The 26,510-nt window shown below is 37.2% G+C and overlaps 2 protein-coding genes and 1 long non-coding RNA gene across 25 annotated transcripts in view; 1 reads left to right on the top strand and 2 right to left on the bottom strand.

Annotated features, from left to right (window-relative positions):
• LOC121261459 (protein MON2 homolog) overlaps positions 1 to 18,112 on the bottom strand; it is a 57,563-nt gene extending 39,451 nt beyond the window's left edge. For 3 of the 8 annotated variants that reach the window (XM_041163833.1, XM_041163835.1, XM_041163834.1), the window contains exons 1-10: positions 17,816 to 18,112; positions 16,162 to 16,347; positions 12,646 to 12,735; positions 3,175 to 3,248; positions 2,869 to 3,024; positions 2,488 to 2,608; positions 2,212 to 2,267; positions 1,096 to 1,150; positions 936 to 992; positions 712 to 855 (exon numbers count right to left, since the gene is read on the bottom strand). In XM_041163833.1, coding sequence (XP_041019767.1) covers positions 712 to 855; positions 936 to 992; positions 1,096 to 1,150; positions 2,212 to 2,267; positions 2,488 to 2,608; positions 2,869 to 3,024; positions 3,175 to 3,248; positions 12,646 to 12,735; positions 16,162 to 16,347; positions 17,816 to 17,920 — 1,044 coding nt within the window. In that variant the 5' untranslated portion in view covers positions 17,921 to 18,112. Of the gene's footprint in view, positions 1 to 711; positions 856 to 935; positions 993 to 1,095; positions 1,151 to 2,211; positions 2,268 to 2,487; positions 2,609 to 2,868; positions 3,025 to 3,174; positions 3,249 to 12,645; positions 12,736 to 16,161; positions 16,348 to 17,815 lie in introns of those variants that run through there. The other 5 variants (XM_041163838.1, XM_041163839.1, XM_041163837.1 and 2 more) reach the window with 4 other exon arrangements.
• LOC121261474 lies at positions 25 to 26,336 on the top strand. Its single transcript, XR_005939903.1, has 4 exons — positions 25 to 36; positions 14,541 to 14,547; positions 22,681 to 22,688; positions 26,214 to 26,336. It is a non-coding gene; the product is annotated as an uncharacterized LOC121261474 (long non-coding RNA).
• The window catches only part of LOC121261462 (cysteine synthase-like), a 44,984-nt gene continuing 37,373 nt past the window's right edge, over positions 18,900 to 26,510 (bottom strand). For all 16 annotated transcript variants that reach the window (XM_041163855.1, XM_041163854.1, XM_041163852.1 and 13 more), the window contains 3 exons: positions 25,659 to 25,718; positions 24,883 to 24,963; positions 18,900 to 19,127 (listed from right to left, as the gene is read on the bottom strand). In XM_041163855.1, the coding sequence (XP_041019789.1) occupies positions 19,038 to 19,127; positions 24,883 to 24,963; positions 25,659 to 25,718 (231 nt within the window). In that variant the 3' untranslated portion in view covers positions 18,900 to 19,037. The remainder of the gene's footprint in view (positions 19,128 to 24,882; positions 24,964 to 25,658; positions 25,719 to 26,510) is intronic.

Here is a 26,510-nt window from a genome sequence, read left to right as displayed (position 1 = left end):
GGAAACACATAAAGCTATGAAACTAGGAACTAGCAAGTCTAAAAAGGAATTTTTTTTTTTTTTTTTTTTTTTTTTTTTGTTTACAAGTAGTTGATGATTTTATTAAAAAAAAAAAAAAAAAAAAGGCATGGCCCTAGGACACAACAAGTATACAAGAAGAATACATAATCGGAAATAGGAAAAGAGACATGCATTATTATTAAACAAACAAACAAAGAAAAGACATTCCAAAGTAATGATTTGTAACAGAATGTCCTAATTTAGATAAAGTAATCAGCCACTTGATATCTTTCAGCCAGAAAAAAGGCAACTGTTTCCATTATCTTCAGTAAAAGACCTATCTATGGGTTCCTCGTTTCCTTAGAAGAGCATTCTAAGAGTGAAGCCCCCCCTCCTCTCTAGAGAGTGGCTTTTTTTGTGTGGACAACGGCTTTTGGGAAAATTTTCCTAAAGGAAGCAGAATGTCATATTGTGGATTGGTGTTGCATGAGTAAGAAGAATGGAGAGTCCATCTATCATCTTCTTCATCAATGTGAAGTAACGTTATACTTGTGATGTTTACTGTTTAAAGGGGTTTGGTGTCGAGTGTGTTATGCCTAGAAGGGCAAGAGAGTTGTTGGTGAATTGGGGGAGGACAATAGGAGCATGATATGAGTAACTTCATCGATAAGTCACTGCACAGGTAGAAGATTATTCACAAAAAGAACACACCTCGCATTCCGTGATGAGGGATGAACTGTAAAGCCTGATAATATGTGCAACGGACCGCAAAACCAAGCGTCGAAAAGAAGGCTCTCCTGCCTCCCCTTCAGGCTGAATGAATATTGAATACATTTGAAGGAAAGAGAATTCCAACTGTAAAATGCTTCTTAAGATGCCAAAAAACCCATGATGGATCAAGAGACTAACTACACATGTTTCAGAAGATTAATTACCTCAGCATTGGTACGAATTGACGTCATTAGAACTGAACATATCTGATGCCGCAAAACCTGTTGTGTATCACATAATCTTTTCAACTATTAAAATTTAACTAATATGCTTAAACAAAACGCCAGAAAAGAATGCTTTTAGTTAAGATGTTTTTATATTTACCTGCTCGTAGGGAACCAAGGTTCTGAAAACTGCCACATAATTGGATAAAATGAATCTGAAGATCATGCATCAAGTACAAGTAAATAAAGCCACAAGGAATCATATATGGGTTGAGTCAAACTGGGAAGGTTCAACTGATGAATAAGTATGAGCATAGTGTACAGTATTTTTTTTTCCAATTGGTAAAGAAGAGATCATAGTGTGCAGTATTCTAACACTTGGGCATTAGAAAGACAAGCAACCCTGCCAGGTCAAGTGCCAAAGCAAACCATTAAGTAATAGAACAACTTATATGTGAATTCTTGAGGTACAAATGATAAAACAATTGAAGTTGGCTCAAGACATGCAACAACCTAGGACTCTAATGTGACCCAAAAGTTAATACCAAAATTCCTGATAAATGAACGAGGCCAAGCTATAATGGCCCTTTATAACGAAGATGCTGAATTATTGTCTTATTTAATTGATGTTAGGACCCACTCAACAGGATTTGACAATAGGACTTCATATTTTTTTTTATTTTTTTTTGATAAGTATAGGACTTCATATTATAAACTTCAATATAATTGCAAGACTCCCTCTGTCCTAAAATGTGTCTTTTTGAAAAAACACAAAGCTCAAGAAAAGACATTAAATGCGAGGACACAGCACACTCTCGATAGCATTTCTGCAATCAACTTTCTTAAATGCTTTGATAATTGGAGTGGACAATCATTGTGTATTATTTTATCAAGATCAAACGTCACAGTTTTTTTCATCCAACCTAAGCAATTATATCAATTACATTCCTTGCCTCAATGATTTTTTAAATTTGGAAATGCAACATATCATCTGGATGGCACTCTACTTTGGATTCTCTCTTTTATTTCTTTATTTTTTGGAAAGTTTATGTCCAATAAGATAAAATGACTATATACAAATAAATAAATGGAACTTCAATGTATATATTTCTGACAATACCCAAAGGCATGAAAATAGTAGGGGACAACTGATGAATAATTGTAGCAAAGGCTGCAAAGCGGTTAGGTCAAATATCTGTTCATGACTATGAATGAGGCAACTCTGGTCAATACAAGCTACAGGAACATAAAATTTTAGGAGCAAAGGATTTCTTACTCAAGTATATCAAGCACGAATATTCGTTGAAGAGAATTGACACGCAGCCAAATTGCCTGTAGGATAAAGTCAAAAACATTATCCATTAGTTGGAAATTCTGTCAAAACAATTCCTCTGACTGAAAATTGCATTAGTTGAAAATTGCACGAATATTCCTTTATGGAACATATAGAATAATATACAAAATAGAAGCTGTGTTTAGGAGTTATTGATTATGACACCAATAAAAAGTTCCAGTATGGAATACAGTTGACTAGTTCTAAACCAGCACATACAGATCCACCTGCAGCAAGAGCTGTCAGGTCTTCAAGCAAACGAAGCCCAAGCTTTCCAGCATTTGTCAGAGTCTCCCTCATAATTGATGGCCCTCCTGCAACATACTCATTCTCCAATGACCTGTTAATGAGACAACCATATACATATGATAGAGATCAGCTGTTGAATATCTAAATTTAAAACTATGGATGAAAGCAGGCCAAAACCAATTTATGCACTACTCTTGTTTTATATAAGTCCTCTCATATCCAATACTGCTAAGACTGAAATGAAGAAAAATACGGACTACATGCAGTATATTGTTTCTGTTGTACCAAGATTTGACTAGATGGACACAAACAGAAATTGTTGGTGGAAGATGTTCATTAAAAAGAACATACTCTGAACGGTTGATGCCGCGACTAACATCAGAAGTAACTGTACCAGTTCGAGAGATTTGACCTCCAGAACCAAACTTGCTAGTAGGAAGAGACTCGGCACAAACCACATGATCAAAAATCAGGGCTACCGCCTGCCTGAAGGTAGCTGCAGCAGTACTGGAAAACATGGAAATGAAAAAATGATTTCCAGATGGAAAAGGAGGGTAATATTTTCATAAATATACAGAAGCCAATGAAGGCAAAAATTATAGAAAACAAAATAGCAACAAGGCCTCACAACAATATTCTTACAAAAAAATGGCTTACTTCCTCACACTATCAGAGGATCGGTTACTTTCGAGAAGCCGAAGACAGATACCAAGAGCTTGAGCTGTATTCTCCTGAATTGCAGATTCAAGGTGTAACTTCGATAAGCCCTAGCGTTAACTCAAATCTATGATATGATATAAAGCAAAGTTCACACTTCCTCTCTTGCTGCCTCTCTCACTCTCTCTCTCTCTCTCTCTCTCTCTCTCTCTCTCTCTCTCTCTGTTCATTGCATGATTCGGTTTCACTTATTTGTTTCCATCCCACTAAGACCAGACACGAGCATCACATGTGCCAAACAGCTAGTAAAAGATTACAAACCTTTTGTGTAAGTAGTAAAACAGTAAAAAAGTTAGTACACAAGAAGTAAAGATCAAGTTATAAATAGAACCAACTCCAATATTGAGTTAAATAGCCAGAAAAATCCTTCACATACCAGCACGGTTTATTGCATGTCACCAAGAGAGAACTAGAAATTGTGCAACTAAATTGATCAACTTGAGCTGACTTGCCTGTGACATACTCTCAGTGCAAAATCCATGAAGTGGAATGTTGAGCAAAATTAGTGTTAGATACAAAACCAGTAACTTATCAACTACGGAGAATTGCTTTGGCGTTTGAAAGCTTGTTAAGGAGTTTCATTCACTAGTCTGTAGGACCTTTTCATCAGGCCTTATTACCATCTTAGATGTTTGAAACTATTAAAGATCCATTTGTAATACATGAAATAAAGATGTAATTATTAGATATAAAGGTTTTGAAACATTGTCTTCTCCCTGATAAAAATATTAAAAAAAATCTACCTCATAGATCAAAATACAATATTCATCTGATTATTCAATATTAAAAAAAATCTCCCTGATTATTCATCTGATAATTTAGCCCCGTATAATCCATTATCAAATACAGAGCCTATTTCATTTTTCGTATTGCCCACAGAAAATCCAACCATCAGTAAAAACATGTGGGATAAGCTGCTCATTAAATTGGAAAGGACACAGAGCTACAGGGTTCATAAAATAGAGAGAAATTTCTAGAACACTCCCCGGACGGGAAGAGTAGAAGTAAATTCATTCAAATTTATTCTATGAAGCAGTAAAAGTTTCTTTTATATAGGTATCTGCCACTGGTTTTTTCAACATTTTCCCCATAACTCACAATATAAGTCTAAAGCCCATTGGATGCTTAGAATATTTTTTTGATAGGTAAAAGTAAATTTTATTGACATAAGGATAGTAACAAAGTACACCAGAAGTATATAAACAGCCATTTGGATACTTAGAGAATATCTCAGTATATCTGTGAATAGTAGTGAAATAGTTTGAGTTAAGATGTTTTATTGAGTTTTGGCAAAGCAGAGAGAAAAAGTTGAATAAAAATATTATAAAGTTAAAAACCTATTTGAATATTATTTTTTAATATTATTTTTATTTTGAAATTTGAAAAAGTAGTATTGTTTTTTATGTTTTGTTTGGGAGTTTGAGAAAGTTGTAATGATTAGGTAAATGATTAAATGAAAAAGTTGAAGATTTGAAATTGAAAAATGTTTTGTATTTGAGTGATGTTTAGGAAAGAAATATCTAAAAATATCTGAAAATACTTGAGAATAGTTTCACTTGCCAATCTTTATTGTAGACGTGGAAGATTGATATTGTGTGTTTTCAAGAAACAAAGTTACATGTTATCGATACAAGAATCATTCGTAGTCTATGGGAGTGTCCTTTTGTGGGTTGGTCCTATTTGGCTTTTTTGGGAGATTCAGGTGATGTTCTTTTAATGTGGGATAAAAGAGTAGTGGAGGCGATTGAGGAGTGTATTGGGAATTTCTCAGCCGTTAGTTTATTTAAAAATGTCAAGGATGGGTGGGAGTGGGCTTAGATAGGTACTTATGGGCCAAACATGGATAGAGATAGAAGAATGCTATGGGAGGAGTTGGCGGGTTTTCTATTATCTATGGGACGTGCCGTGATGTATGGGTGAGGATTTCAATATTACCCGCTCTCCTAGTGAGTGATCGGGGACTCATTGCAATTCCTTGGCCATGGAGGAGTTTTCTAAGTTCATCTTTGATTTGGATCTCATGGATCTCCCTCTTGTTGGGGGCGAGTTCACGTGGTCCAATAGTCAGGGTTGGTTGCGATTGGATAGGTTTCTCGTCTCTCTTCATGGGAGGCTCACTTTCCAGAGTTGTGCCGGAAGCGTTTGCCTCGAGTTTGTTCAAATCACTTTCTGATTCTGCTAGATTGTGGAGGTATTCATAGGGACATCAGTATTTCAAGTTTGAAAATATGTAGTTAGCTTGTAACATACGGGTCTAAATTTAGGGTTTAAAACTAGTATTTTATTTATTTATTTATTGGTATTTTATTTTCTTTATATTTGTTTATTTATTTTAGATTTTGTGATAATAGATAGATCGATTTAGTGATTCCTTTCCTTTTAAAACTTCGAATATTCTATCCACTTAGTCCCCGTGCTAGTTTCGGTTTCCAGAGTATGAGCAACTCCAAGTCAAACTTTTCAAACTCTCTCAGAAACGGTATCCACGTGAGAATAGGTTCCTAAAGTCTAGGCAATTTCAAATTTCAGCCAATCTCTTCACGTTGCTTCCTCCCATCGCCTATAAAAGACTCTCAAGCCTCTGTGATTCACACGTTGATATATCAAGAGAAACAACATTCCCGCATAAACCATACCTCTGCCCAACCATCGTCGACCACCCCGGGACGTTGGAGCCCTACCTTCGGCGCCAGAAAACGCTGGCCAACTCAACCCCGTTGAACCCACCCCCTCAGGTAAGCCCCTACCGCCGCGCGCCACCTTCCTCCCTTTCGGTTGTTTGAGTTTCAAACCCATCTCTCTCTAAACTCTCACTGTTTCTCTCTCTCTCCCTCTCTCAGTGTCGCACCACCATAGGGACCCCCCAGTCAAGTCGCCGGTCACTTCTAGCCACCTAGAGCCGCCGACGCACTCTGCTCTCCCTCGGTGAGCATCGCACAGCTCTCTCTCCCGTAAGCCTTTGTTTTACTTCTTCTTCTTTTATTTTATTTTATTTTCTTTCTCTTTTCTTTTCTTTCTTCTTTCTTTTTCTTTCTTTCTTTCTTCTTGTTTTATTCCGTGTGCTTCAGTTTCCCAAAAAGCCCCCCATTAATTCTGTAATTCCATGCATGCCCTTTTGACCCGTGAGGGTGTAATTTCCGAGCCTCTACTTCTTGGGGCCTTAAGTCAGTCAGATAGTATTTTCTTTAAGTGGTTAATCTGGGTCGACAGAAACGGGTTTACAATTTTAAAGAAGGCTAGTATATTTTCAGAAATACATTACCTTTACATGGGATTTATCTAATTGAACAATTATCAGCATTTAGACACAATTTTTATAAAAGATTTTTAAAGGATTTCAAAGCATTTGTTGGAGTTTATTAGTAGTTAAATTCCTTATACGTATTTAATTACGTAGACTATTACGACACGTTTTGCTAGGAAGTTATTAACGTCTAGAATCTCGTTTAGGTAACGCGCTACAAGTTGGAAATCAGGAAGCAGCGCTAAGAGGTAAATAGTATGATCATATTAATAAATGCGTATTCTGAATATTATTATTATGTATAAAAAAATGTGATGTACTTATGATTGTTAACTACGCTACACTAAGAGGCAAGTCAAGGTTAGTTTACTTTTCGATCTTGATGAAATATGAGATTATACTTGAGTGAATGAATTTATTGTTAATTGATTTAATGTTACTAAATTCACATGAAAGACATGAAATGTTGAAGTAGTAGTTCAAAGTCAAGTATGCCATGTAATAGTCAGATTATGCAAGCCATGTTCATGAAATGCTTAGGTTATATATATGCCATGTTTGTGTAATACTTAAACCATGTATGCCATGCTCAAGTAGTACCTGGATCATGTATGCCTTGGAACGTCATAAAACATTCATAGCATGTTATGTAATATCACGTTATACTATGCCATGCTAAATCATACAAGAATATGCCATGTACAAAGATATGTCATGCTAAATCATACAAGAATATGCCATGTACAAGAATATGCCATGCCATGTCATGTTACGCTATACCATGTACAAGATTATGCCATGTTAGAGATGTTCATGAAGCAAATCTCATGCATTAAGAAAGATAAGAAATGTAACGGTACCACGGACTCAAACGTGGTTAACCACAAGTTTAGTGAAACACGGACTCAAGCGTGTTTCACTCCATGATATGCAAGTTAAGTGAAACACGGACTCAAGCGTGTTTCACTCCATGTTATGCCAGATAAGTGGAAACACGGACACAAGCGTGTTTCACTTCATGTTAATACAAGATAACTAGGACGTTATGCATTCACAATGACATGTTTTGATTATATATGCTTCCGCTTATGTTAATAATGAAAATGTGTGCCATGTAAATCTGTGATGATATATGTATGTAAAGTCTTCCAGAAGATCATGTTACGTATTTGATTGAAATTCATGAAGTTGTATGTACGTTCTGAAGGGTATCCTAGAAATGAATTCTATGTTAGGCAAGGACTATATTTTACGATACGATGTACTACTTACTGAGTATTCAACTCATTATTTTTGTGTGTTTCTTGTTTTCTTCAATGTCTGATTCTCGCAGATGATGTCTATGATGATGAAGAGCTGGATGGCCAGGAATAGATCTAGTACCAAGACTTAGGAATGAATAAGTGATTTTATCACCAGAATTAGATTTCTTTTATGTCATGCATAGGATTAGTTTATGTTTCTTTATATTTCGTTCAGTTTCCAAAACAATCATGTTCAATTCAGTTTTAACATTTTGATGAATTTCAATAAATGAGGTAATTCAGGATATGAATCTCTTTACCGAGCATTATGTTTTAATTGTTGGTAATATCTCTATCCTACGGGAATGGGGTGTTACATAGCTGCTCATAGCTTTGTAGATAAGGTTAGATATTTGATGGTCTTCTTATCAATTCATAGGCATTCCTAGTTTCATTCTTGTTGGTAAAAAAATTTTTTATAATTAATAATAATTTTATTACCATAAATAGGCATAGCCCGAGTACACAGTGACTAAAAAGATAGAAAAAACTAGAATAACTCCAACACATCATCACCATTCATTACATTAGCCTTAGCCCATAGACATAAGAGTTTTAAAGAAAAATTCCCTAATTTCTTCCATCGATCGTTCCTTGTCTTCAAAACATCTCATTCCTTTCTAGCCATGAACACCACATCAAGCACGAAGGAATCATTTTCCAAATGGCTGCAATTGGTAGACTCCTCCCAGCAGACCTCCAACATGCTAGTAAATTCACCACATGCTTTGGCATTACCCAAGAAACACACATCCTTCCAAAAATGACATTCCACAAACTATTAGCCACCTCACAATGGAGAAACAAGTGATTAACTGATTCAGCATCTTTCTTGCACATAGAACACCAATCAACAATACAAAGACCACGCTTTCTTAGATTTTCAGTGGTCAGAATTTTATCATGAGACACCAGCCAACAGAAGAAAGCTACCTTACTCGGTACTTTAACTTTCCAAATACTTTTCCAAGGGTTATCACATACACCCTGGCAAGTTCAAGCATTATAATAGGAGTGTACTGAGAATCTGAAATTTCTTTCATGAATCCACAACATTCTGTCCATACTTCCTTGGACCATCTTCAACTCATATAATCTGCTGAGAAAATCTGAAATTACATTAACTTCCCAATCATTTACATTTCTCACAAAGTAAACAGTCCATTGAATGCTATTATTCAAATAAGAGAATGAATCAGCCACAGTAGCATCTTGCTGCCTTGCAATCTGAAAAAGAGAAGGAAATTCATCTTTGAGAGTTAACTCTCCACACCAATTATCATGCCAAAAGTGAATTCTTGATCCATTCCCCACCTTAAATTTGACATGTTTAACAAACTCCCCCCAAGCCATTCAAATTGATTTCCATAATCCCATCCCATAAGCTCCTTTTACTTCATTTTGAACACCAAACTACCCCACATACCCCCATATTTAACATCTATCACATTTTTCCATAATGCCTCTCTTTCTAAATGATATCTCCATTACCATTTACCCCAAAGAGCTTTATTAAAAAGCCTCAAGTTACGCACACCCAACCCACCATTTGAAATCGGTTGACATACCTTATCCCAACTCATCAAATGATACTTCTTTTCCTCCCCTTTACCTCCCCATAAGAAATTCCTAAGATCTTTTCAATTTTCATAGAAACCTCAACCGGTAAAGGAAAGAGAGAGGAAATATGTTGCAGGTAAACTTAAGGCTTTGAAGCAAGATTTAAAGAAGTGGAATTTGGAAGTTATTGGAAATGTTGACAATCAGAAGACTTCCCTTATGGAGGAGCTGCAGGTTGTAGAGGGTAGAGAGGTGATGGGAGATACCTCGGAAGAGGTATTGCCGAGGAAAAGCTCAGTTGTGACTGAACTGGAAAGGATGTTGTTGATGGAAGAGACTTCATGGCGACAAAAATCTAGGGCCCTTTGATTAAAAGAAGGCGATAAATGCACTAAATTTTTCCATAAAGTGGCTAATTCACTCAACGCAGTAATGCTATTAAGTTACTTCACTCAGGGAATCAAGTGTTCTATTCCCCCTCTAAGATCGAGAACTACATTGTGCATTATTATGAGAACCTTCTCATGGAATCGGCTAATTGGAGGCCGAATTTTGACGGTTTGATGTTTGAGTCTATTGATCCGCAGAGTGCAAGCTGGTTGGAAAGTCCTTTTGAAGAAGCTGAGATTTATAAGGTGATTGGTGGTATGGCTAAAGACAAAGCACCAGGTCCCGATGGTTTTTCGATGGGATTTTTTCAAACTTGTTGGGACATTGTGAAAGGTGATGTGATGCTTGTTTTTCTTGAATTCCACTCCTCTAAGAAGTTTGAGAAATGCCTCAATGCGACGTTCATTGCTCTCATACAGAAGCAACAAGGGTCTAGAAGTTAAGGATTTTCGTCCTATAAGTCTTGTCATAGAACAAATTATTTCTAAGCCTCAAAATGAGTTTGTTCGGGGGAGAAAAATTCTTGATTTGGTTCTCATTGCCAATGAGTGCTTGGATAGTAGGTTGAGGGAAGGAGTTCCAGGTATTTTGTGCAAGCTTGACATGGAAAAGGATCATGTGAATTAGGAATTCCTTTATTATGTGCTCGGGAGGTGTAGCTTTGGTGATAGGTGGATATTATGGATTCGGCATTGCGTTACTGCTGTCCGCTTTTCTGTGCTAGTTAATGGTACCCATTGCTGGATTTTTTAATAGTTCCCATGGATTGAGACAAAGTGATCCATTGTCTCCTTTTCTTTTTGTTATTGTTATGGAGGCACTTGGTCGGATGGCGAAGGCCACCGTTGGGGGAGGTTTTTTTATTTGGATTTTCGGTGAGAAATGGTATCATTGGTTCTATCATAATTTCACATCTTCTTTTTGCAGATGATACTCTTATTTTTTGTGAGACAGATCGTGGCCAGATTCAAGCTTTAAAGGCACTTTTGTTATGCTTTGAAGCAGTGTCGGGTCTCAAAGTGAACCATGGTAAGTCCGAGATGGTTCCAGTAGGTGTGGTGCTTAGTATCAATAGCCTGGTGAGTCTCCTGGGTTGTAAAGTGTCTTCCTTGCCTATGAAATATTTGGGTCTTCTATTGAGGGAGACATTTAAGGCTAGAGCCATTTGGGATGGGGTTGTTGAGAAAGTCGAGAAAATGTTGGCTGGCTGGAAAATGATGTATTTATCGAAAGGGGTAGACTCACATTAATTAAGAGTATTTTATCCAACCTTCCCACCTATTTTTTATCTCTATTTTCTTTGCCTGCAAAGGTGGCTAATAGGATTGAGAAGTTATTTGAGGCTTTTTTATGGGGTGGAGTGGGGGAGGAAACAAAATTCCATCTTGTTAATTAAAATAAAGTTTACTCTTCAATCTCTTATGGAGGATTGGGGGTGCGCAACTTGAGGACATTCAATAAAACCCTATTGGGAAATGGTTATGGAGATACCACTTGGAGAGGGATTCGCTTTGGAAGGAGGTTGTTGATCTTAGACACATGAGTGCTTGGGGGGTTGGTGTTCTAATGAAGCGAGGGCGGGTATAGCATGGGCTTATGGAAATTTATTAGGAAGGGTTGGAAGAGTTTTGAGACTCATATCCGTTTTGTGGTTGGTGAGGGTTCTAGAATCAGATTTTGGCATGACGTTTGGTGTGGAGATCACGCTCTCGACAGGGCCTTTCCAGCTCTCTATCGCACTGCCGTTGATAGAAATGCTTCTGTGTTGGATCTGGTGGAATTTTCCCATGGTTCTCACCAATGGGATGTTCTATTTAATAGGGATATTTGTGATTGGGAAATGGACACTGTTTCAGAATTTTTCAATTTGATATATTCCAAATGAGGTCTAACAGCACAGGGGTATAGGATGCAGTGGAGGCCAAACGGGAGCAAGAGGCTTATAGTGAGATCGTATTACAAATTATTGGCATCACATGGTAATGTTCCTATCCTACGGAAGAGTATTTGGAGGTCTTGTGTGCCTTCCAAATTAGCTTTTTTCGTATGGACTGCTTCTCTTGGGAATAATTTGACCACAAACAATTTGAGGAAGCGGGGTCTCATTATGATGGATTGGTGCTATTTGTGCAAGAAGCATGGAGAATCAGTGGATCACTTATTACTGTGTTGTGAGGTGACAAGAGTGTTGTGGGATGAGATCTTTAGAAGAGTTGGTGGTGGATTTAATAGCTTGTTGGAAGGAGATTCAAGGTTGTCCCCAAGTGGCGGCAATTTGGAGGATGATTCATTTGTACATTATGTGGTGTATTTGGATCGAAAGGAATGCTCGGTGCTTTGAAAATAGGGAGCATACAATGGAGGAACTTCAAAATTTTTTTGTACACACTTTATTGCTTTGGTTCTCAGCCATTGTGCTTAATGAAAATAGTGTTCGTGATTTTCTGTTCTTAATGTCTGGATCCTAGAATGTATTTAGGTGTTCTTTTGTATACTTCTTGTGTACATGGGCTTCGCCTACTTCATTTGTATCAATAAAATTTACATCTTACTTATAAAAAAAAAAATAGTTCACTTGCCAAACGGACACTAAGATTCATATATCACACCCATAATCAATAACTCAACATGAATAAATCATATATGCCATAAAGTTTTCAAAGAGCGTGTTTTGTTTAGGTATAACTCTTCCTGTGGAACTGGGTCTCACCTTTTTTGATTGTTGATGAAATTTTACTTATGTATCAAAAAAATTCCAAATAACATTTATTCTTTTTTTTTTTCCAATCCAAATTACAATCTGCTTGAAGGCATAATTCCAGATCTAATATATTATGAGCCATGGCTGCAGCCTGGCAAGCACGCGTAGTTCATTCTACTCCTAGGAAGATCAAACATGAAATAAGCGATTACCTCATTTTCAGGATGTAGATGTGATTGAAATACTATTAATATAGTCTGAAGGGTCTTGAGCTGAACAGTCTCATCTGTCATTTCAGCATGCTGCGTGAAGAAGAAAAAGTATGTAAAATTTCAGCCACAGAACTAATTGCTCAACATTGCAGGAGTGGCATGTGGAAATTATACATATAATGTAACATATAAATATTGAAACAGAAAATAAGAAAAATCCCATTGAGACACACAACATGATTGTAGAAAATTCATTTTTTTTTTATAATTAGTCAAAAGGTTTGATTTACTTATAAAAAAAAAAATCAAAAGGTTTTATTTAAAGCAAAAGTGGTAGCCCAATATACAAGGCATATAAAAGAGAAACACTTAATTAAAAATAAAAAATAAAAATATTTTTTTTTTATGTCGGGAAACCTCTCTAAGGCAGGGCCCTTCGGACTCACCCCTGCAGAGTAAACCCCGGTCCCGTGCACCGCATCCTTGGAAGTTTCCCTACACGGAACTGGTTAAATTGCTGGCTTTTCACCAGGGGGTGTGGCCCCAAATGATTGTTTGTACTCATGACGCGTTGAACCTTGAACTTTGAAGGGAGTGATATCCCAAGACCAAAGCCTTACCACTTGGGCCAACCCCTTAGGGTTCAAAAATATATATATATAAATAATAATAAAAAAATATATATATATATATATAAGAAACCATGAAAACTCAACCCATTGAAATCTATAGCAGCTGCCCAAAGGAAAAATATTGACAAAGAAAATTCTAAGTTCTTCCCTTGTCCACTCACGATCTTCAAAATTCCGATCGTTTCTTTCCCCTCCAAATATATCACACTAGACAGATAAGAACCATCTTCCACACCACTGCAATTTGTGGGCTGCCATATAAGTCCTATTGAGAAAGAGGTCTACTATTCTCCTGGGACTAATCCAAATCAACCCAACTCTACTGAAAAGTTGTTCCACAAGGCAGTGGCAGTTTCATAATGGAGTAAAAGGCGGTCTACAGATTCCCCGCTCTTTCTACACAGACAACACCAAGCTATAACAGTGATATGATGTTTCTTCAGGTCATCCATAGTGAAGATCTTTCCTAAAGAGGTTGCTCAAGTGAGAAAAGAAAATGTCCTTAGAGGCATCTTAGTCCACCAAATACTCCTTCAAATGCGCCCGATGGTAAATCTCTTGAAATCTGAAATGGTTCCTGTGGGTGGTGTGAACAATATTCAAGGCTTGGCAAATATCGGGTGGTAAGGTTGCTTCGCAGCCCTTGAAATACCTCGGTCTTCCATTGGGGGCTGCTTTCAAGACAAAATCTATTTGGGATGGGTGTTAGAAAAAATTGAAAAAAGATTGGCTGGGTGGAAACGGATATATTTGTCCAAGGGTGGCAAATTAACTCTCATCAAGAGCACTCTATCTAACCTCCCTACTTATTTTCTATCCTTATTTCTGCTACTTGCAAGTGTGGCATCTCGTATTGAGAAAAAATTTCGTAGCTTTCTTTGGGGAGGCATTGGGGAGGAAACTAAGGCCTCATTTGTTTTCGAAGATGAGATGAGTTGAGATTAAAGTTAAAAAGTTGAATAAAATATTGTTATAATATATTTTCTAATATTATTTTTATTTTGAGATTTGAAAAAGTTGAATTGTTTATTTTATTTTGTGTGAGAATTTGAAAAAATTGTAATGATGAGATGGGATTAGATAAGAGGTTTACAAAGTTTTGGGTTTTGTTCCTGAAAGCAAACAAGGCCTAAGTTCTATCTCGCTGGTTGGGATAAAGTTTGCTCACCAATACCATGTGGTGGGTTGGGGGCGTGTGATATAAGGGTTTTCAACAAAGCACTTTTAGGGAAATGGTTGTGAAGATATCATACGGAAGGGGAGGAGAGAAGTCATAGATTCTAAGTATGTGAGTATTCAGGGAGTTAGTGTTCTAATGAAGTTAGGGGGACACATGGCGTGGGATTGTGGAAAAACATAAGAGCTGAATGGGGAAGATTCTCACAGTTTTTCAGATTCGCAATTGGAAGAGGTAATAGTATTTATTTTTGGCATGATGTTTGGTACGGTGAAAGGGCTATAAAGCAGGTGTTTCCTATGCTCTACCAAATTTCTTGTGACAAAGAGGCAGTTTTGGCTTATTTATCGGTACTATCTAATGGTGATGTCCATTGGTATGTGAGTTTTTCGAGAAAGGCTCAAGATTGGGAGTTGGATATGTTTAATAATTTCTTTGACTCGTTATATGCAATGTCGATTGGCAATGAAATGAAGGATAGGATGATGTAGAATCTGAGTGGAAATCAAAGCGCTCCTTCTATAAGGTTTCCCTGCACGGCTATCTAGAAGTACAAGGTACCTCCTAAGATTGCTTTTTTTGTATGGACTGCATCTCTTGGGCGAATTCTCACCTCGGATAATTTGAGAAAACGTGGTCTCATCATTTCATATTGGTGCTTTATGTGCAAGAGAGTTGGGGAATCAGTAGATCATCTTTTGTTACACTATGAGGTGGCCCGGTGTTTATGGAATGAGATGTTTAATCAGAGCGGGGTGGGATGGGTTATGCCTGGAAGAGTTAGGGATATTCTGAGCTGCTGGACAGGAATTATGGGAAATGCCCACATCGTTGCAGTGTGGAGAATGATCCCTCATTGCATTATGTGGTGCTTGTGGCTGGAGAGAAACAAGAGGTGCTTTGAAGACATGAAGCGTTCTTTGGATGAGTTGAAGCGATTTTTTTACAATACTTTACTCTCTTGGGCTTCGACCATTACTTGTAATATGGACAATCTTCATGATTTGCTTGTATCTCTCACTAGTGCTTAGATGTAATTAGGCATTTTCGTCGTATACTACCGGTGACTTGGGCGATGCCTCTTATATCAATAAAACTTTATTTTTACTTAAAAAATACTCCTTCAAAGGAACAAGCTGCTATCCTGCAGCATAAGGACCTAATAAAAAGATCAAACAATGAAGATCCACCACTAAAGCCTCTTGCAGATGCACTATACCATACACAGTTAGGAAGGCTTTCTTCAGGGCCTCGTCTCCACATCATGAATCATACCATAATCTAATCCTAGAAAAACATTACCCACCTCAAGTCTAGTATTACTAAAGGAAACCCTCATCCTCATGATATTTCAATATGAAAGAACATCAAGATCTATATGGAACAAATTAATTACATAACCTTTTGAGTATTTTGAGAAACAAGTTGCTGCTTACATCACCTTTACATTACTTTATCATTTTACATCAATCAATATTGCAAATAACGACAAATTGTAAGATTATAAAGCATCACTTTATTATTTGGATGCCAAGTTTCTGACAAATTTTCTGGCTTTGACCTATAATAAAATAAACTAATTTTGGGATAGAAGTATGCAATTGTATAGGCCATCCCGCAAGACAAAATGGCAGAGAATATGCTAGATCCTGTTTTTCTCAAAGCAGAAATAACCATCTTCAATGTGAAATATTCATAGTTACTTACATTTTTAAGTGTTGAAAGTATCTCTTTGAGAGCTGATGGAGCAACAGCATCATGGGTTATGAGCTTTTGCAGACATGAAAGACCAATTACACTCAGCTTCACGGTTCTGACCTCACAAGCCATTAAAAAGATTCGTAGAATGTCTTCATTATGCACTATTTCACTGGGACTAGATAATGAACGAAGCTGAAAAGAATAAAGGAGATAGCTTTCAAAGTCAGCCCCAGACAACATTCGACTGAATGACAATGAACCGGGACATCTTTTATTTCATTCCTTCCACAGCATTGCAAAGCATGAGTTACAAACTATAAATGTTTAAAATTCTTCTACGTATATAAACATTTAACATACAAAAGTAAGAAGGAAACATGGAGTCACCATAAAAATAAAAACAAAAAACATTTAAGTTTTCGAGATCAGATATTGAAATTTTTATATTATAGTTACTTATCGAAAAAAGGAATTGGTATTTTATATCTACAAGAAGTACGAATTTAGGATAGATATTATTATCTTTTTTTTAGTTGGCATTGCAAACTGTAAAGGAAGATAAGGGATCATTTGTTCACAAGAAAAATAATGGAAAAAGGACTACAAAAATGGCATAGAAATAGATAAACCACCTTTCTTTTTCTTCTAGTGTATTAAACATGTTTGAGGTATCATCATTTGGATTCAACTCGTAGCCAAGCTAATCTGGTACTTTTTCTCTTCATAAATAGGACAGAGGATGAATTCTTGGGTTCAGAAGGCATGTGCATAACTTACCGATAAAAAATTAATATTCTCTAGACACGAACTTCAATCGTTGATTCATTTTCATCAACAAGCTAACAATTACTTATTAAAAAAAATCAACAAGCTAACAATTAAAAAGGACGAAGAATAATTTCTTGCTTAAACAGCACAAACTCATTTCATCGCATTTTGCTTCTTTTATTTTTCCTTCAGTTTCTCAGCAACCAAATTTAGCACTAACTAGTTCAAAAATTGAAAGGCGAAATTCAAAATCTCAACACAACAAGAAAAGCAGCTACAATTTCCTATCCATGATACAAATATCAAGAATCAGTACTCAATGGATCTAGCTTTCATGACTTTCTTGTATCATTTTCTAGCTCCCAACTCGTAACTAGGTGTTCTCTTCCATATAATATTTGTGTACTTGGGCAATGCCTACTTGATTCAATAAATTTTTATTTTACTTATAAAAAATATATATATATCAAGAACCAAAGTCTTGCTTCTCCTCTCCTAGCACATTTTTTCTTGATTTCATAGTCACGAAAACGCCACTGTGTATCTCCCAGAAATCAAAACTTCAAGATCACCTCCCAATGTATACGTCCCCCACCTCAAAATTCCAATGTCGTTTTCTAAGACTAATTCCAACAACATCAGTTTTTTTATACATAAAACACCTATTCACTAATACAAAAAAATAAGCATAGTCTAAGTACACAGGACTTGTACAAAAGAATTTCAACAACTCCAATATTAATCCGATTACTAAAAATCCAAATAAAAGGAATTTTCAGCAACTTGCATACGTCCGGATACAAATGCCAATATACAAAAACGCATTAAAGCATAACAATACATGCAAGAATAGATATAAGAATGAATGAATGACTGTGAAGAGAGCTGCGACCTTCAAGATGGCATGCTCGGCGCCGTCTTTGACAGCGGGGTAGCGACGGCGAGCTTCAGCGGAGAGAGCACGGAGATCTGATTCCAAGGCCGCCATGAAAGCCATCTATAAAGCTCTCCCGTATTATGTAAGTTAGTCGAATGACTGAATTCTAGGGTTAGGGATTAGTACGTCGGTATGAGAAAAGGCATCGGATCATCCAGATCGGAGAGAGACAGGTGCACCAAGATCTTGAGCGAGAATGAGATCCGTTGTGAGAGTCACTGAGAATGCTTGACACGTGCGGTTCACACGAGTGGGGGTGTGATAGAGGATGGAGTCGTTGGGCCTGGTAATTAGGTTTGTGTTTGGACCGTTCGGCTCGTTGAGCTCAAGAAATTGAACAAACTCACTTCAGTTAAAAATTAGCATCTTTTTTCTCTTAATTTACCTCTTAATTTATCAACATACTCTAATTTATTATTTACCTCCCAAATTATCATTTTTTTAATTATTTATATCCTCATTTATATTTGAGTTTTGCTAGATATAAACTGGTGTGCTAACACACCACTTGTAGTGGTACCTATTACAACTTTAAAAAATTTAAAGTACTAATCATTTTTTAACATAATCGATGATCACCAATGTGATAAGTTTGTAAAAAATAAGGCTTATAAATATATTCTCTCTTTAGAATTATCCATTAAAATCAATTTAAAAAGACAGCATAATCTTGAAGATTAATAAGTTCATGTTTGGATGAAAGATGATCTTTGACTGAAAAAATACATTTGATTAGGATGGAATTACCTAAGAACCAATCAAGGCATTAACTGGTTAGAAAGTGATAATTTAATTTGTAAATTGCAATTTAGGGTTAATTTTAAGCTCATACTTATTAAATAAATTACTTGAATACAATTAAAAAAATATTTATCCCGAATTTTATCTAAAATAATTAATTTTTTTTTTTTAGTGACTATACAAAAATAACATACAAACGAAATTAGGGTGAATAGAAGAATGAATACATCATAACAGACCCAATAAACCTCTGGCAATTACCATCCAATTTGAACTTTTCCATGTTCAAGGCTGAGTATCAAACAACCACAAACTCTCTCTTTATTAGTTATAGTTAAAAGGTTCTGCAAATACTGCAAACAAACTACATCTCTCATTATTTATGGCATCCAGAGGATGCAAAGGACATGGGCAGTTTGTGATATTCATGAACACCTCAGTCAAAAGTCATATTTTCTGCCTTCTGCCTAATGGAATCAAAGAGCACAGAAGACAGATAACGCTCTCCACAGCTGGGAAAAACCACCTGCATTACAAACAAAATGGATTAATGGGATTGGAATCAGCACGTGCAGACAAGTAAAATTCTAAGCCTTTAGTGAACTCAACATAACATTTGTCTAGACAAGGCATTGGCAAAGCAGAAAACCCACGCGTGAAAAATAAAATAAGGTTCGTTCCTGACAAACAGATGACATAAAGCTTTTTCTAGAGTCCACACTCATGCTGGACCTTACTCCATGCACATTTAATTAGAATTAAGTGCACCACACCATGGGCAGGAACTAAGTACAAAACCAAGTTGGCTAAAGAAGTCTGACTATTTATGCTACTCCTAGGAACACCACTGAAGTATTAGGAGTCAGTCGGCCAAATTCTTCTGAATTTGGTAAGAGATTATTCTGGTTATATTTCATATTGGACTTGAAGCTTTGGAATCCGTAGTTTTTTCTTGTATTTCATGTTAAAAAGGTTTTCTTTTTCTATATTTCTTTTGCAGAACAGAGTACAAAGATATATAGATACAAAGATGAAGCTATTCTAGGATATACAATGTCTAAGGCTAGTATCGTGGTTGACCCTTGAAGAGAGGGATTTTACAATAAAAAGATTCCTATAATTTCTCTGTTTTTGTTCCCTGTTTGACAGCTCACTCCAACATTCCCCTTCAAGTCGGTGCATAAATGTCTCTAATGCCCAATTTGTCGAGTGAGTTGTAGAAATTTCTGTTGGATACTGCCTTTGTGAGTACGTCTGCTAACTGGTCTTCTGACTTGAAAAAAGGGAACCGAATAATTTTTTCTTCAAGGTTCTGTTTGATGAAGTGCTGATCAACCTCAACATGCATAGTACGATCATATTGGACAGGGTTATGAGAGATGTCAATGGCTGCCTTATTGTCAGAAACCAGGTTCATTTCGGAGCTGGGTGCGAAACCGATCTTTGTTAGCAGCCTTCTAAGCCAAAGAAGTTCGCAAAGACCCTTAGCCATTCCTCGGAATTCTGCTTCAGCACTGGATAATGCCACTACTTTTTGCTTCTTGCTTCTCCATGTAACAAGATTGCCTCCTACAAAAGTGAAGTAGCCATAGTGGACTTCCTATCTGAAATATTTCTTGCCCAGTCTGCATCTGTGTAGCCATCAGCGTCCAAATGATTATTCTTGGAGAACATAAGCCCTTTTTCCAGGAGAGGACTTTAAGTACCGAAGTATCCTAGTTACTGCATTCATATGATCTTCACTAGGACAGTGCATAAATTGGCTCACTACACTTACAGCATAAGCAATATCCGGTCGAGTGTGGGATAAATAAATGAGCGTGCCAATTATCCTTTGGTACCTCTCTTTATCAGTTGGCACCTGATCTGTATATTCCCCGAGTTGATGATTCTGAACAATTAGACTATCGGCTGGTTTACGCTCCAACAGTCCCACTTCAGACAGCAAGTCTAACACATTTTCTTTGAGATAAGAATATGCCTTGTCTTGATCTAGATACTTCAATTCCCAAAAAATATTTAAGTCCTCCTAGGTTCTTCATTTCAAATTCAGCCGACAATTGTTCTTGGAGTCTAGAGATTTCTTCCTCGTCATCACCCGTAATGATCATGTCATCTACATAAACTATTAAAATTGTCACTTTTCCAGTTTGGTGTTTTAGGAAGAAGGTATGATCCGAGTTACTCTGTTGGAAGCCATATTTTTTCATAGCCAAACTAAATCGACCAAACCATGCACGGGGTGATTGTTTCAATCCGTACAAAGCTCTTTGTAGCTTGCATACAATTTTTGTCTCTGAGGATGCCGTGTATCCTAGTGGAATATCCATGTAAACTTCCTCTTCGAGATCACCATGGAAGAATGCGTTCTTTACATCAAACTGGTGTAATGGCCAATCTAAATTTGTTGCAAGAGATAACAAAACTTTAACAATATTCAGTTTGGCTACTGGTGAGAAAGTTTCTTGGTAATCTATACCATATGTCTGCATATACCCCTTTGCCATGAGCCTCGCCTTGTATCGATCAATGGATCCATCAGCATTATATTTAATGGAGAAGAGCCATTTGGGTCCATCTTGGATCAAGTAAAGCCCTATCAGGTAGTGAAACTAACGTCCAAGTCTTGTTTTTTCTGCATAGCCTTAAGTTCTTCCTTTATCGCTTGGGTCCATCGTGGATCAAGTAAAGCTTCTTCAACACTACTTGGAATATGGCATGAGGATAGTCAATGTACAAATGCCTTGAGGGGTTCGGATAGCCTTTGAGTAGACACATAGTTGGCAATCAGATACTTGGATCTTCTATCTTCCACTTCAGGAGAGTATCGATTTGGTGGTTTGCCATGATTGTGTCTGAAAGGTCAAGTATAATGTGCAGAAATATCTGAAGCATTAGAATGTGAAGATGGTGTAAGGGAGCTTACCTCAAGGATATTCTCAGGAGAAGGGCCTTCGGGTACTAAGAATTGGGGGGGAGATTCACTTGCATGGACTTCATTACATTCCACATTTTCAGATTCCAAAGATATACGTTCAGCTCTTGGAGACATATCAACCACTAGGGAACTTTCAACATTCAGCCCTATCATTTTGCTTCCATCATTGGACTGTTCTGAGTTATCTTCAAATCCTGGCCATTCAGTACCCAACCAATTCAGCTCTTCATCTTGGAGCTCCCCTGAAGAGATGATTTGGATGCTGGGGATGAAAAGAACATGTCGGACTCGAGAAAAGTTACATCCATAGTGATGTAGGTACGTTTGGTGATGGGGTCATAGCACCAATACCCTTTTTTATGTAAAGCATACCCCAGAAAAAGACATTGGACCGCGCATGGATCCAACTTAGTGCATTGGTTCTTATGAAAATGAATAAAGGCAACACATCCAAAAATACGAGGAGGGATCATCAAAACAGTGGGCAAGGAGAAATGGTTAGAAAGAACTTGTAAGGGAGTCTTAAAATTTAAGACTTTCAAAGGCATTCGGTTTAGTAAATGTACTGTTGTGGCGACAACATCGTCCCAATGGCGACGAGGCACATGTGCCCCAATCAATAAAGCCCGTGTTGTTTCTAAGATATGCCGATTCTTCCTTTCGGCGATGTCATTTTGTTGTTGGGTTTGGGAACACGAGATTTCATGAAGGAGACCATGACTTTGGAAGTACACCTGAAATTTTTGGTTGACATATTCACCTCCATTGTCAGTACGTAGGGTCTTAATCTTGGCTGAAAATTGCGTTTGAACAATTACATGAAAAGAATGGAAAACTCCAAAAACATCCTCTTTACGCTTAAGCAAATACAACCATGTCATTAGAGTGAAATCATCTACACAAATTACAAACCACCGAAGGCCGGATGGAATAGTTACTGGGGAGGGTCCCCATACATCAGAATGTATTAGAGCAAAAGGAATATCACTTTTATTTAGGCTCACTAGACAAGAAACTCTATGGCTTTTGGCTACAATGCATGTGTCACATTTAAAATCTAAGTGTTGTAACATAGAGAAAAGATATGGAAATAAATGTTTCAAGTAACCAAAAGATGGTGCCCCAAGCGATGGTGCAGGAGCCAAATCTGTCTTTCCTTGTCACTAGTTGTGTGGTGCATGTGATTGACTCATCTTGGACTGAAGTCATCCATGTAGTATAAGCCACCCCCCCCCCCTTTTAGTGCCACGCCCAATGATCTCCTTGGTAAGAATATCTTGAAGAATACAAAAGGCAGGATACATTAATACCACACAATTGAGGTCTACTATAACTTGGCTTAAAAATATCAATTTATTCGAAAGAGATGGAACAAGTATGGGATAAAGAAAGAGAGGAGGATAAGGCCACTGTTCCAACCCCTGTAACCAGATATGTGACCCCATTAGCATTTGCAATGCGAGTTCTTCTTGGTTGGGTGATATGTGAGAAATCATTAGAATCAAAAGTCATGTGGTATGTAGCCCCGGAGTCAATAATCCACACGCCATCATCCTGGTAATTAGAGGTAATAAATACTTGGCCACAGTTACCTTGATGATTGAGAGGTGTGGAAGTATTTGGTGATTCGATTTGGGTGGTAAGAGATAACAGAGGTTCAGCATTGACCACAACTGCTCTACCCGTGCCTTCATAAGTGCTAGCAACCTCACATTTTTTCCGTGCCTGAAACTCATTCCACCAATCTAAATACCCATGTAACTTGAAGCAAGTTTCATGGGTATGTTTGGTATTGCCACAGTGAGTACATTTCCCTCCATCAGATTGAGCCTTAGACTTAGAAGGTGGGTTTGACTTTCCACTGCTTAGAGAAAGTGACCCCGCCTTGAATGGCCCTTGCGATTGACCTGTTATGAATCCTTTAGATGCCATAACAGCGCCCGGAGCCATATCTCCACTTGATGTCATTACAATTTGCCGAATGTCTTCTCGTCAAACGTGAGCGTAGGCCTACTCAACTGTCGAAAATGGTTGTAACTGAAGTACATCACTCTGAATCTTATCTAGTCGGTCGTCCAACCTGTCAAGGAAGACATAGACTCTATCTTCCTATAGAATTGAATTATATTTCTGAATATCAATTGCACATTTCATTGGATTAGGACAATGAAAATCAATCTCTCGCCACAAGCCTTGAAGATCATTGTAATATTTTTCAATGGATCTACCAGTTTGTCTCATGCGAGTTACACGACGTTGGAGGTCATACACTTGGGATGTATCAGTCCCATCAAAATAAGTTGTAGCAATAGAGATCCATACCTGTTTGGCAGTTGGGAAATGAATGAAATTACCGATTAAGGAAAGGTCCATCGAGTTGATCAGCCATCCTTTGACGATGGCATTTCCAGTTAGCCATCTTCGAAAAGATGGATCTGTTTCTGGGGGTTGGGGAAAATCACCAGTAATATATCCCAATTTGTCTTTGCCAGAGATATACATCTTGACAACCTAGGACCATAAGGCATAGTTGGAGCCATCTAACTTAATGCATATAGGAACATTCAAAGAATCTGAAGGGTGGGATGAGGTCTAGGCTTTGGTCAAGGCTTCCGTCATCTTGGTCGTCCAATCATCAAGAATGGACTCTTCCTGAGGGCTACGGTGTTGCTTTAGTTCATTAGAATCTGCCATGGATTCCGAACAGTCTGGGGTGTTTCTGGTAAGTGGGTGGGTGAAGCAAAGATCCTAGGATCCCGCTCTGATACCATGTTAAAAAGGTTTTCTTTTTCTATACTTCTTTTGCAGAACAGAGTACAAAGATATATAGATACAAAGATGAAGCTATTCTAGGATATACAATGTCTAAGGCTAGAATTGTGGTTGACCCTTGAAGAGAGGGATTTTACAATAAAAAGATTCCTATAATTTCTCTGTTTTTGTTCCCTGTTTGACAACTGACGCCAACATTTCATTCAGATATTCATGAAAAAAATGGAACTTCATTCCATGAAGAAACAACTTTGAGCTGGAGATCCATTTAGCGGCCAATCCGGCACACAAGGCCATATCAAACATGACCCACTGAACCATTCATCAGAACTCATCACATTATCATAATGCATCAGTTATATGCCATACTGGCTGCACTAAGCTCAAGGATGTGAGAGCATTTATGAATCTTAAATGTTCAACCATATGGAGTCCAAGTCATGTCTGAAAGATCTTTGGAGGGGTGCTGATATGAAGTCTGAATTAATTCAGCCTCGGCACACTATCATAATGCAGACAAAATAGAGCAGCAGAGGTTCTATAGCAATTTGGACTAGGCAATTAGACTTACAACAAAGAGTTTTCCTGCATTTTCTGGCCTCCTTGCCAACTTTATTGCAGCAGCCGCAGCAGCACCAGATGAAATCCCCACCTGCAGAAAACATGCCCCCCACATTAAGCACAGAAGTGGAGTATTATAAGAATCTGCACCAAATGACATCACATAAAATAGGAGTTTCTAACAGTGAGGGCCTGCGTTTCATAGCCTCTGACGAGACCATACAAAGTTTCTTTATCGTTGGATCAACAATGCAATCCTAACAATAGGAGTTTTCTTCTTTTTCTTATTTTTGGTTAATTACTAAGATCTTTCAGCTTACTGCAAAATCTTACATTCCCAAATCTAGATGTAATTGAACTTCAGCAAAGTATAATCCATTTTTGCCAATTAAAATTGCCAAGCTTTCCATGTGACCTGTTTAAAATGAATGAATATTCACATCAATGGATAAATGCAACAAAACTAAGTGCTTCATATGTTCTTTAAAAAGTCAAAAGCTCCAACAATATAAAGGCTATGATCCCCAATTTCAATGGGTTGGATATTTTGAAAATTGAAACAATCAAAACAATTTCCAACTTCAATTAATTAAACTTTATTATTGTGAAATGTCACTGGATGGAATCATAAGAATATGGTCGTATCAAGTGCAAATCCGATTCCATTGACTATTATGCTCGATTTTGTTCAGCATGCAAATATTATGGTCAATAGCCTGGGCATGGGCCTTCCTGATCGCCTATTGACACCATCCAGGTGAGTAGTAATGAAAACAATTAACTTACCAGCAAACCTTCTTTCAAGGCAAGTAGCTTGGCAGTTTCGATCGCTTCCTCACTTGATACCTGAAAAAAGTTGCCAAAAACATCATGAGCCATTGAAAGGAAATCCCTGCCTGAATTTGTAGCTAAAAGTGATAAGAAATATTGCACGCAAACGGTACTACGCACTTGTCACTATGCTCCAACAAGATTCACAAAGAAAATACTACACCTAAAAATATTATTAAAAAAGGTCTCCATTCATGAAAAAGTACCCAGCACATATCATCAGTAACTATCACAAGGATTTGCAACTTTTGTCCACACCTAGCATGGCATTTTGTCCAAGAAAATAGAACATCCTATTGTCTTCAAGATTCAGATAAAAATACGCTCAAATGCAATTATGTTCATGAATACCAAAAGTGCAAATAATGAATTTGGCGGTGAGAAAACAACAACAACAATAACAACAAAAACAACAATAGCAAAGATAAACAAGGCCTCACAAAGACTTTTCTGAACCTGAACCGAGCATGTTTGGATGTTTATTCAGATTTAAAATGTACCAGAAACTAGCAAGAAATAACTGTGATCTTTAATACATAAAGAAATAAGAACAATGCAAGCCCCAAAAACCGACTCAAATCTAGATGATATCCCTCGGACTAAGTACAAACTGAAATGAACTTCCCTAATATATAATGTTAAAGCAAATCCAATTTTAAAACAAACAAGTGCATAATAGACAATTAAACCAAACTGAAATAAACATTTGCATATCCCCTTATTATGATGCAGTCTGGCCATGCTTATGCAGGATTTTTCACTCAAGAAGTGACAAGTATAACCATATCACAAGCAAATTAGTTCACA

The sequence above is a fragment of the Juglans microcarpa x Juglans regia genome, chromosome 4D, assembly GCF_004785595.1.
Source record: "Juglans microcarpa x Juglans regia isolate MS1-56 chromosome 4D, Jm3101_v1.0, whole genome shotgun sequence".
NCBI lineage: Eukaryota > Viridiplantae > Streptophyta > Magnoliopsida > Fagales > Juglandaceae > Juglans > Juglans microcarpa x Juglans regia.
Note: the sequence above shows the minus strand (reverse complement) of the source record. Positions and strands in the feature narration are given on the sequence as shown.